The sequence below is a fragment of the Delphinapterus leucas genome, chromosome 1 (assembly GCF_059928025.1).
Source record: "Delphinapterus leucas isolate spDelLeu-1000000601 "Yukka" chromosome 1, BTC_Dleu_Yukka2, whole genome shotgun sequence".
NCBI lineage: Eukaryota > Metazoa > Chordata > Mammalia > Artiodactyla > Monodontidae > Delphinapterus > Delphinapterus leucas.
In genome coordinates, this window is record NC_143129.1 from 24,739,717 (window position 1) to 24,752,933 (window position 13,217).

At 36.6% G+C, this 13,217-nt stretch overlaps 1 protein-coding gene across 1 annotated transcript in view; it reads left to right on the plus strand.

Moving 5' to 3' along the window:
* Positions 1 to 364: 364 nt before the first annotated feature.
* MARK1 (microtubule affinity regulating kinase 1) overlaps positions 365 to 13,217 on the plus strand; it is a 66,741-nt gene continuing 53,888 nt past the window's right edge. The window contains exons 1-3 of the mRNA XM_089906998.1: positions 365 to 406; positions 951 to 1,154; positions 2,430 to 2,483. Coding sequence (XP_089763124.1) covers positions 365 to 406; positions 951 to 1,154; positions 2,430 to 2,483 — 300 coding nt within the window. The remainder of the gene's footprint in view (positions 407 to 950; positions 1,155 to 2,429; positions 2,484 to 13,217) is intronic.

The following is a 13,217-nucleotide window of genomic DNA, read 5'->3' on the forward strand; positions in this document are numbered from 1 at the left end:
TGTATGTCTGAATTAGTTACTTTGCAAATAAAAATTATCCCCTTCTTTTGCTAATTTGTTCTACTCATCTTCATCTATTGTTAAGATGCCAGTTAGATAAAGATGTTACATTCTATGTTTTCACAAAAAGAGCGAGAAATTTTATTTATGTCAGAATGCAGACAAAACTAGACAAGAGCAGGAACAATCAGAGCTTGGGAAGCAGGATTCCTTAGGCAGCTTTACCTGGGACTTGAGGTGCTGAGCCTGCAGGGGAACAGAGTCAGCTACTCAATGCGATTGTGGGCTAGCGTGAGACTAGGAGACAAAGTGACATCTCTGCCTTGAGAAGGGCAATGAAGAGGAATGCAGTGGATGTTAGGTAATGGATTCAGGCGGGGCTGTAGATAGCTCCTGCTTGGACATGGTGAGGTGGTGAGGGGACTGGGCAGGAATTGATTAGAGGTGTACCTACAGTGGGAAGCTGCTAGGTCAACTGGCCAAGTTATATGCCCAGCAAATGAAAGAGTGAACCCGACAAGTACTTGGGCTGGTTTAGAGAAACAGAGCCATACTCAGGAGGTTGTTTGCCTTGGCATTGAAGACGTTCTGCCATTTTAATGAAGCAATCTTGGATTGTGTTGTCCTCTCAACCCACAGGGGTAACACCCTTTCAGGAGTAATGGTCTTTGGGGCTCCTGGCTATCTAACCAGTTGTATTTGTTTTAAATCAAAAGCATATACCTAAAGCTATGCAGAACATTTCATTTTAAATGGTTATATTCCCACTGGCAAAGGGAGCTAAAGTCAAGTAGAAATTATGAACAGAATGCTCAAAATGTTTTAAAATCGTGCAGTACAACCTATTTTCATTGGAGATGAATTACTGATGAAAATTGTTTGTAGTTTTTTAAACTATCCTTTTATAATGTAGTTTAATTAACCGTGAAACCTTGTAACCTTTTTCTCAGCATACCTCTGTGGATGGATATACTGAACCCCATATCCAGCCGACCAAATCCAGTAGCAGACAGAACATCCCTCGGTGTAGAAACTCCATTACGTCAGCAGCAGACGAACAGCCTCACATTGGAAATTACCGTTTACAAAAAACAATAGGGAAGGGAAATTTTGCCAAAGTGAAATTGGCAAGACATGTTCTAACTAGTAGAGAGGTAAGTTTTCATGATTCCTTTTAATATTTACTTAGACCTCTGCAGAGTCTAGTTACAAAAGCTTTCCTACAGCTGATTCTGGGAATAAGTACCAGTTGCAATATGGTAAACACTGGGATATGTGTGAATGGAATGTATGTAGATAGAGTTATCTATACATGGCACAGAAGAATTGTCCTTATGTATTAGCATCTCATAAATAAGATGTGCTGCAGATGAGGTCTTCTCAGACTTCTGTCTTTCATTATATGGCTTCTGTAAAATTTTCTGATTTTTACCTGACCCCATGAACAGGGCTAGGATAACTTCTTCTTAATTACTGCTTACGCTGCAGTGAATACAGGAGCAGAAAATGAGGTTGTACATGTGAAACTTATATAGTGTTATAAACCACTGTTACCTCAATAAAATTTTTTTTAAAATTACTGCTTGAGGTAAATTAGGTATAAATGTGTAGAAAGTCACCCACTAATTTTTATCTATTTAGAAACCACATTGAGCAAGTGTTATACAGATGTTTTTCTCAGATCATAAGAGAATCGGGTTTCTAAAATCCCATGTGTTTCAAATCAGATGTATTTATATAGCAAAATTTGTTTTTAAAATAATAATTAATATATTTAATAACATATAATAAAGACTAAAAATAGTTAAACATCTAACACTCTATATTATATAATGTTTACTGGATCCAGTTAGGACATTATGAAAAATCTGTCATAAAATGTTTTTGTTAAGTTTCCATTTTGTTCTATACATAATATTATTGTCACATATGGTTAAATTTAGTCCTCTCTGTCCATTTTGACCGCAGGAGCTGTTGGGACACAGGCTGTATTAGACAGAGACTTAGAGGACATTTAAATCCGTTCTGTTAGTTTGCTGTAAGGAAGTTAGGGTGTCCAATCTCTCTACCCACATAATACTTAACTTACTAAAAGTTTATAAGCCTCTCCCCTCTGATAATTGTAACTTATCAAGATCATGAGTAAAAGATGAAGATACAGATGACTTTTACTTTAAAAGGGGAAACCTGGAATGACTTTAACAAAGGTGTAATTTCACTGACTCAGAATCAAATAGGTTAAAGACTTGGGTCAATAGAATATATTCTAAGGCTGCCTAATTATCAAAACTTTACCATCAAATTATGTGAACACCAAATACAGCTAAATTATATCTAGTTAGGGACGAAACAAAAGATGTTTTCCTTATAAATTTTATTCATTAAGATATGTATTCTCAAAGATATTTTAATGATTCTCTTTTTTTTAGGTTGCTGTGAAAATAATAGACAAAACTCAGCTAAATCCTACCAGTCTACAAAAGGTATTTAATTATTTTAATAGTAAGTAATTAGAATACGAGTTTATTAATATATGATACTCTGTAAATTCAGTTATTCTAAACTTCCTGTTAGGTACAATACTACATTTCCTCAATATATGAAGAAAAGATTTGATATAAAACATAATATTTACATTTAATAATATTTAAAAAATGTTTATCAAGTGTTTGAAAAATATCTGCTACTCAAATGCATGTGCCGTGTCAGAGGAACTTAGGTCTTTAATTCAGTAGAATAAAATTTTTCATATCAAATATTTTGAAGTAGTAAGGACTCTGCTTCGTTAAAAATCAACTCATGAGATACTGTTGTCCATAGGTGGGTTTCCTTTTATTGCTTCACTCGCTTTTCTTCCTTCTTCCACAAGAATTAGTCTTTCAACGAACTTACAATAAAAGATACGACCGTTTCTTCAAAGGGTGAAAATATAAAGCAGGAGAGGGACCAAAAAAAGCAGTTAGGATGGGGATTGACCTGGTAAAGCTGTTTCATGTTGTTTCATTAGTTATTTATGTGGGAAAATTTTCTCAGATGCACATACTAGTACTTTAAAAATGAAGCAAATATTTTAACATTTATGTCATATATGTTTGTATATAGCTCACTATATAATACTTATATATAATATATAAAGTACATTATGATTTTTATTAGAATATAATGGGATCGTGGTCACATATGTAAGTGTGATGTAAATAACTCTGGATTTCTAAAACAGAATTTTATAAGAAAATTTTAGTATAGTATGTTTAACTGCACCTGCTGTGATTTTAATATTAAATTAAAAATTTGGGCCTGTGATATCAAGGCTTTCCACTTGTCTCAGTGCCAGATAACTCAGTTTATTTTATATATTTCTACTTAGAGATCTGTCTTTGTACTTACTGAGATTCCTTTTAAATTTGACAACCAATATAATTTTTCATAGCATTAGTATTTCTCATCTGTGAGAACATGAAAGATTTGCTGGATTTTTTTTCTCTCTGAGTATGAGGTAATAATACTTTATTGGATGTTTTTTTGGAGAAACTTCCAGCGCCCATCTTTCATCTTTCTAAATCATGATTTAGTGGTATGCGTTATAAAAAGGCATCCTCCCTGGGCAGACGAGTTATCCAAAGATGCTGTGTTTTCCTGGTCTAGAGCCACAGTGGGGCAAATTTTTGCCTGCCCTTCTCCTGGGAGTCCTTTTACAGTGCAGACTGCATACCAGCCCAGTGGCCCAGTCCATGGCCCACCTAGCCTTGTCACTTTTCCTAGGTTAATCTGTGGGTTACTCTGGTAAATTAAGTGGTTTTAAGTGACATTTAGAACTAGTACAGGCCTGTTGTGCTCGTTGGAGGCACAGTAATGTGACCCCCACTCTGTCTTTCCCGGGGGGACCAGAGAAGGTTGTAGAACCAAAGTCACGCTTATTGAAACATGTGGACATGCAGACATGAAGGTGGACTGTTATTCAGATAAAAAATATACTTGTTGATGTAATTTCTATTATAAATTCTGCTAATCTTGCTGATAAATTGTTGCTTTTCCAAACAGGCATATAAAAAATGGTGGCAATTTTGTTTTCTTTAATCTGTAAAAATAAAAGCAAAGGAAAGATTGAAATTTGCTAAATGTAGCCAATACACTGTGTGTATTTTGTTGTTTTCAAAATAATTTTTATTTGTGTTCATAGATACGCTTTTTGTTGAAAGGTTTGGAAAAAAACAGATCGAGGCTTGCTTAGTTTTCGTGCATTGTAGAACGTTCAACATTTGGCCTTACGCATTGAATGCTGGGAGCATCTCCCAGTCAGTCATATCTAAAAAATGAAAATGTAGAAAACGGAATTAAAAGTAATCATTTTTTTTTCCTTAGCATTGACAGTCAAGCCCTATAGGTAAAAAATAGCAAAATGGCTCTCCATGTCTTAGGTGTGCTTGTTAAAAGGCAGATAATGGCAGCACATACATTTACAGTAAGGATTCATTTTAATCTCATCTCAACCCAAAAGTGTTCGGTTAAATCTTGTTCTGGACTTGGTCTGAATTTAAGCTGGTTCCCCTCCTTTACTCTCTTTTGTGTATAACGTATTTATAGGAAATATTACTTTCCTTTGTCAACATCAATGGTAGATAAAAGTAATCTAAATTTGATACCCCAACTGTTCCAAACTTCTAAAATACAAAGTTCTTAAAGACAGTTTGGTCTTTGGAATTGTTAATCATCTTTGGCTTCAACATTCTTTACGTAATATGCTCCTATTATTTGTATTACATATTTTAGATTAATGGAATCCAGTTTAATAAGTTTTCATAGTTTAAGAGCTATTTGATATACGTGCTGTATTTCCTTCTTCCTCTTTGGAGCATGACTCCCACCTCATATATTAGTGGTTTTTTAGGCTAGGGTCTATGAACTATACTCGTGATTCCTGGGGATCTTTTAAGCAACCTGTTACTGTTGGAGGAAAAGCAGAATGATGAAGCAATTTTATTCCTAGTTCACATACTTGAAATGTAAGATTAGTTATCGTTTCCTCTGAAATTCCACCAAGTTTGAAACTTGGACACATTAGTTTATACACAGATGACAGAGTTTGTGTTAGCTTGTCTCAGATCGCAGTCACCAGGGTGCAGTTTATCTGTCTACTGTGTATTGCTTGTTAATTTGCATTTTCTATTGTTTTACTGTGTTGCATTGTATTTCAAATTCACAAAAATAAAGGTTCAGAAGTGATCTGCTGAATAGTAAAACCTGTAATGAAAACAGAAACAAGACTACTACAACTCATTAAATAATAAAGAGGAGTGCTGCATGCATCCCAGTTATAAAGAATGAAAATCCTTGTGACAGTGATTTTGCACAAGCAGGGCAAGTGTAAAAAAATTTCAGTAACCGACATCTGGAAATTAGGCTTAAGTGAATGATCCACTTACTGCTAGTGTCTAGTGTGTTACCTGTTGTGTAAAACGTTGTCAAATGGTGACCTAAGCCATTTATACTGTAGTGAGTTTTCAGATAAAGCCCAGAGACCTCTCTGGTAAGCTAGTTAAGTTTTCCAGAACATCTGCAAAATAATCTTTAACATGCTGATGAATTTGGTCACTAAAGGTAGAGCAGAGGACAGAACCATTGAAGCAATTCAAAATTACATTTCTTTTAGCAAATTATCAAGAAACCAAACTTGTAAAAGAAATCGTATAATTATTGAGAAATATTTTTGATCAAGGAGAAAGCAGGAGCTTCTTGGCAATATCCCTTAACAGATCTCTCTGTTGGACATAGGTTGAAGTACCAGTTACTCTCACATATGCGTGCTTGATAGCATATTTCACTTTGTAGCTGCACAAAACCACTTACGTGCTGAGTACTTCTTCCATACAGTTCTTTTTATGTGTCTGGATCATTTGAAGGAAAAGTCTTGACCAATTCTTTTGTGGATCAGTGAAAACCTAAGTGAAAAGAGAAGGGTTAGCATTTAGTGAGCTGGGTTGTAGACTGCAGAAGTTGTCTTTGAATCATTACTGAATTTTTTAATATATATACTGCAAGGAATGATTCTGCTATGTGAATAAATAAGATCATACCTAATGCCCAGTCACTCATTGCTTCATTCTCCATGACATCTGTGGTCAGTAACATAACCTCTGATCTTGATTCGGTTTTAAAGGAATACTGAAAACAGGGACTATCATAAAATCTTGGCTATTGAAAGATGTTTCTTTAGCATACAGTGCGAAGAATTGGTGGGAAGTATATCTTTCACACTGAAATACAATGGATTTGAGGGAGAAGTTGTTCAAACAAGTTTCTTTTAAAAGGTGATATCAATAATGTTAATGTCTAGCTAAAATATCAACCATTTAAATGTTGAAGATAAGATAACCAGATTTTCTGGAAAGACCAAACTGTATTTCATGCAGTTCACTGACCAAAAATCTGACTTTTCTAAACCCTGTTTTAGCCCTCATTAGTTATTGGACAAAGGGTTCAATGACATATTATTGGGCAAGTTTAACATACAAATGTTACATCCAAATATGAAGAATACCTTCCAACGCAAGCATATCCAAAGAGTATATTAAGAACCGATTGTTATTACCCCTCAAATTGAAATTTCCAATCTTCTAACCTTTTAGTGTGATTAGATCAGCAGCCTAGAATTTGTCTGAGAGCTGGGCATAGTCTTCTTGGAGAAATGCTTTTGTAAGGTTGGATCCAGTTATTAATCTGAACGTCTCTGACACATCACCCAATGCTTTGTTCCTTCCCCCAGTCAGTGATTGTGACTTAGGATTTTTTTTAATTTAATAGAAATAAAAAGTAAAAAAAAAAAAAAGTAAAACTAGAAATGGAAACTGTCTTGTGGTTCAAGCTACACGTCGTGGAGCCCAGTACATGCGTTTATTAATTAATTCTTAATCTAACAAGTATTTATTGAAAGAAGATTATATTTCTCCTTATGTTTTCCTCTGTGTTTTTGGCCCCTCCTTTTCTGTTTCCTTTAAGTGGACTCATTGTCCTTTTTGTGGGCCACTCAGTGTTGGAGTTTCACAAGACACGGTCCTAGGACTTCTCTTTCTGTATTCTCTTCCTAGGCTGTCTCAGAGGTAACTCTGGTTTAAATTACCACCGGTAGGCAAACTCACAAATCTATATCTTCAACTCAGACCTCCCCTACGTTTGCTTGTAATCCCTCAAAGATAACCCAAACTTATTATGTCCAAAACTGAACTCATGATCTCCACCCCACCTGCTTGGTACATTGCCCACCTAGTGCCCTTCCAGTGTCCTCTCTCAGTGAATGACACTGTCCCCAAGTTGTGCAAGTCAGAAACCTCAGAGTTATCCTTGACCCCTCCCTCTCCTTCCTTCTCACCATCTAGTCTGACCTTGAGTTGTGCTGATTTTATTTCTTACATATCTTTTGAGAATGTTTGCTTTTGTCTTTTTCCGTCATGATCCTCTAGGCAGCACTACTATTATCTCTCCTTGGACTACCCCAGTAGCCTTCTAACCTGTCTTTCTGCACTTTGCATCCCTGCGTGCGTGCGTGCGCGTGCGCACACACACACACACACGGGTGCACACACACAGAGTTTAAAAAGTCATCAAGGATGCAGAATATGTCTGATTATGTTATCCTTCTATTTAAGCTTTTAGTTGGCTTTCCCTGTTTTTTGTAGTCTAGAAATCAAATTCATTAACATGGTGTACAGGCCCTACTTTGTTCCTCCACCCCATGGTCCACCAGCTCTCCCCAGCTTCTCCCTGCTCTCCTCATCCCTTACTCCTCCAACTTCACTGACTTTCTTTCATCTGCTCCTATTCCTACTCTTTATTCTAGCTACCAGGCCTTTGCAGCTTTTCACCCCACCCTATGCATAATCCTTTATCACTCCCTCTTCACTTAATTCTTACTCATTTCTCACATTTCAGCCTTAGAGTCATTTCTTCAGGGAAAGCTTCCTGTCTCAACAACAGTGTTAAATTCCCCTGCCCTTCTTAAAATTAAGCACTCATAACCAAGAATTATTTATAACCAATCACTTTAGTTTTTATTTGTTTTGGTTTGAGTAGTACTGTTTGGATTTTGCTTTTTTTTTTTTTTGACCGCATCACGTGGCATGCAGGATCTTAGTTCCCCTACCAGGGATCGAACCTGTGTCCCCTGAAGTGGAAGCACGGATTCTTAACCTCGGATTGCCAGGGAAGTCCCTGCGTTTTGCTTTGGATTCTTGTATTCTGGCTCTGACTCTGAAGACCTGTTTTAATTGCTTGGTCTTTTTTGGCTGTAAAGCGTACATCTATTTCTGTATTCTCAAGAAAGTACATAATATTTTCTGAAATAAATATGGAAGAATTTTCTCTTGGAAATGGAGGAAGCTAGAAATCTTTAAATCACCTATGAATTTTAGACTAACTGTCTGGCTGTTTTAAAAATCATATTTGCATTTAGTTATTTTGAGTCATACTCCTGTTTTTTCTAAGTTCAGTTTGTTGATACAGTACACTAGTCTATTTTTAATTTTTGGATGGAGACTTCAAAACATCTTTCCCATTTTAAAAACTTGCTTTCTCATGATATTTATTTATTGGACTAAAAGGTTTCATTTCTAATCTTTTTTTTTTTACAAGAGATGCAGTTGAAGTCCTGTGTGCCATTTCTTGGTTCTATTCCTGTATTTTTCTACCTAGAAATAACTACTATTCTGAATTTGGTCTTATTCCCATTTTTTTTTTTAATTTCACATGTGTATCTGTACATGAAATACTATGTATTATTTATTTTTAAACTTTGTATTCTTCTGCAACTTGCTTTTTTCATTTAGCATTGTCTTACAGTTTTAGTCATGTTAGTCTATATAGTCTAGTTCATTTATTTTCACTATTATTATATGCCATTGTACAAATAAGCCACAGTTTACCCATTTTCTTATTAATAGACATCTACTACACTTAGTTCATTTCTGTTAGTTTATATTTAGATTGTTCCTGTTGTTTTAGTGTTTCTTTATTTTTCCAGTTAGCTTTTTGGTTTTGCTGTTACAGACAATGCTGCAATGATTCTTATTATGTATATCTTTTTGTGAAGATGTATAGAAGAGTATATCTCTCCAAGTAGAATAAGGTTGAAGGACATGCATATCCTCAACTGTATTAAATAATGTCAAATTGCTCTTCAAAGTGGCTGCATCAATTTCTACTTCTGCTAACATTGTATGCGATTTACTTTTGCTTCACATTCTTGTCAGCACTTTATATTATCAGATTTCTTAATTTTTGCCAACCTTATAGAAGCAAAATGGCATCTTGTTTTAATTTCCATGATTTCTTTATAGTGAGATTGGACATCTTTTCAAATTTAATCTATTTTATGTTTAGTATCTTCTCCCTGAAATTATTTGATTTGGTATCTCAAACAATTTTATTTACTTAGCACCGACTTGAGCCCAGAGTTGTACAAGGCCTTGGGAAAGACTCTAGTACTATAAACTTGGTACCAGTTCATAAGAAATAAGAATCTTACAATTCATGTACGAAGACAAATTTTGGCAAAGTGGCACAGCCTATTATTTTGCAATGAATAACTGACTATAAGTTGTCAAGTTTGGAAGTAATACTAAACAATCATTTTTTTAGGTAGAAGTCATCACTATATATGAATTTAATTATGTTCAGATTTCTTTTTCTGAACTACTGTTTCATGGGAAGAACTTAAGAAATTAGCCTAAGTTGTTATACTGGTACTAGCAATAACTTTATAAAATATTTTGGTGTCCCAATACGATGTCTCAAGTAAAGGAGGAGTGAAATGGTGATCCTAGAAATTAAAAAGCTGAGAGTTTAATCTATAAGATTCTGTTAGTATAGCTCTATGACTGGCGTCTCCGAGACAAAGTCTAGACAAGGTCCTCACTGTCTCTTGGAGCTGAACGTCACCTGCAGGGTACAGCACAGCACCCACACTCCACATTAATAGGCCAGTAAACTGCTGTTGAAGATATAGGTCGAATTTTTACAGAGTTTACGGTGAAGGTAAAGAAGGCCTTCTGCCCCTCCTCAAACCCAAATCAGAGCAAAGTACTTGAAAGGCCAAAAAAGGTTGTGTTAAAAGACACAAACGTCACCCTCTTTATGAGCTCAGTCTACTATGACTTTGATGACAGCCTGGAAGAGCTCTCCTGGGGGGAACAAGCTTGACCACAGCCTTTGTCAAGCTCCCCGTGGCCACAGAGTTGTTCCCCATCTGCCTCAAGATCAAGGAAGTAGTGAAGAAGTCCTGTGACACTGATGAGTCCAAGGGCAGCATGGTGAGCAGGGCTGGTAGAGAGAGGATGATAGGTGTTCGGCCCCTGGCTGTGCTGCTTTGAGAGTAAATAGAATGGGGATTGTCTAAGCCATGTCCACTTGACTGCTTCTAAATAGAACAGATTTTTCCACCATCAAAAAAGGGTAATAGTAGGCAGAAGGAATGGAAGAGGTAGGAAGGAACAGAGTAGTTGAGAGAAGAAATAATTAAGGCAAATATGTATTGATTAACACTAATGGAGTTTGCCTAATCCTGACCCTAAGCTCTAACCAGGAAGGACTGAACTGGAAAGTAAATACCTGTCCACAGAATTGAGGATTGTTCACTAACTTCAGTTATCAAGAACAAAGCCAAGAACCAAGGAGAAAACAATAGAGGCCTCTGAACAACTAGAACAGCTGTCACAAAGTCCAAACAGTGAAGTCCCTGCCATTTAGTCATAGAAGACCCATCTCAAGCCTTCTCTCCACACTTAACTTCTTTAATTCAACACACAATCTTAGCAAACTATGGCCTTAATTTTCAGCTGACAGCAAAATTGAAACAGTAGTTTGAAAGGCATTAGTGAATTCAGAGCCCTTCTGCTAAATTTGGATATGCTAGGAACATCATGATGTCACAGTTTAAAAATGAGAAAGGAGGGCTTCCCTGGTGGCGCAGTGGTTGAGAATCTGCCTGCTAATGCAGGGGACACGGGTTTGAGCCCTGGTCTGGGAAGATCCCACATGCTGCGGAGCAACTGGGCCCATGAGCCACAACTACTGAGCCTGCGCTCCGCAACAAGAGAGGCCCCGATAGTAAGAGGCCCGCACACTGTGATGAAGAGTGGCCCCCGCTTGCCACAACTAGAGAAAGCCCTCGCACAGAAACGAAGACGCAACACAGCCCAAAAATAAATAAATAAATGAATGAATGAATAAATAAATAAATAAATATAAAAAGGAGAAAGGAAAAATAGGACTAAAAATTAGAATCAGGAACTAAGATAGTAGTGTGGGCCTATTTAATATATTCACAAACTTCTGTTTTCCTTACTTGTGTCTGGATGTACAATACATACAATAATTGACTTTTTTTTTTTTTTTTTTTTTTACAACAACTCTCCATCTCAGGGTAAACTTCTTATCTTGATCTAAATGTTCAGCTCTCCTTTCCCCCTCACCTCTTTCCCCCTCTCCTAAGGATGAGCAAGCACAGATGAGGTTGGCATCCTTGCTGGTAAAGGTCTCTTCTGGGTGAAAAGACCAAATATGTATAAGGAGCTCACTGTCTCTCCCTCTTCTGCTCCCTTTGACTCAGTGGGCTAGTGCAGAAGACTTTGACATTAGTCCAGTCTCTTTCCTCTGTACAACCAACTAGAACATTAGAGTTTAGGAAGAAGTTATGGGGAGTCAGGAAGAGGAAGAAACATCATAGCGCTTTACTGAATCCACGTGCTAGTACTATTCAGTTGGCCCCGACTTTCTAGATTTAGAACGTTAATGACAAACCTGGCTGACAGTTCAAGTGTTTCCTTGGGAGTAAGGGTGATTGACGGGGCAGAATTCTGGCATTTCATTGTCCCGAATCAATATACCACTTAAAACCCCCTCACCACTTCTTCCATCGGCAACCACTCTTCCTCTTTCCACAACTGCTTGTCACTTTTAGCCAGCACACACTCAGCTTATACACACATTCATGCCGTTGCTTGTTTTTATAGTTTTTTCTCACTCCTTGTCAAAATCTACTGAGGGATAAAATAGATAACCAACCAGGACCTGCTGTAGAGCACAGGGAACCATACTCAATATCTTGTAATAACCTATAATGGAAAAGAATCTAAAAAAGAATATATGTGTATATATATGTATGTGTGTGCGTATAACTGAATTACTTTGCTGTACACCTGAAACTAATACAACATTGTAAATCAACTATATCTCAATAAAAAAATTTTTTTTAAATGCTGAAGGAGAGGAAACTATGGATAGAACAATGTATTCAAGACATTGAGATGTAGGAACCCGATGACTGTATATTATTGTGTTAACTGGAATAAGAAAGTCCTTTCTGATGAGAAAGGGGTGGTATTTCTCTGGCTTCATCTCCAGGTGGAAGTGGAGCAGCCTTCTGTTCAGGTACGGTTTTTGTTAAGTGCCCCACTTTTCACAGGACAATTTTAACACTGTTCCCCAGCTCATCTCGGTTCTCCGTAGAACAAAAGAGCTACGTTCTAGACTCCTCCAGTCAAAGACTAAATTCACGAATTCAGTACCACTCAATCAAGTAAAGAAACAAAAGACAGTGTTTATAGGGGAATGCCTGAAGGATGTGTAGCTGTCCGATTACTTATTCTCAAACATGGAGCTGCCAGTATGTTTTAATTAGTGATCAGATATGTCTCAACCAGTTTGCTTCTAAGAATAAACTACTGAACTGGCCGATAACGTCATAAAAATTAACGAGTAAATTCAAGATTACCTATGTGACAATTTTGTTCTCACTCTGTTGCAATTTGATGTTCTTTCTTGAGACAGAAGAGAAAGAAGATAGAATGAAGGAGCCAGTGTGGCATACTCATGCTACAACTTAATGGGCCACACTTCCTGGAGGTACCTATGCCAGTTACAAAGTAAGGCAGAAGCCCTCTTCCACGGGGCAGTAAGGACTGGTAATCGAAAAAGTAGGTTAAAGTGAGGAATTATTAAAAATTATATAAGCATTTAACATTTAAAATGAGTACATAAATATACGTTCATCAACCAGTCCTTTCATTTAGGTGCAAAGCTTTATTTATTTATTCTTTTTCTCTTTTAAGTTTGGGTCTACTGATTGGCTTTGTTTATCTTGCACAAGTCATACTCTGTAAACCCATGTTTGCTGCTATTTCTAATTGGTTTCTTATTTTAATTAATGGAGAATTTAAAGACTCCCG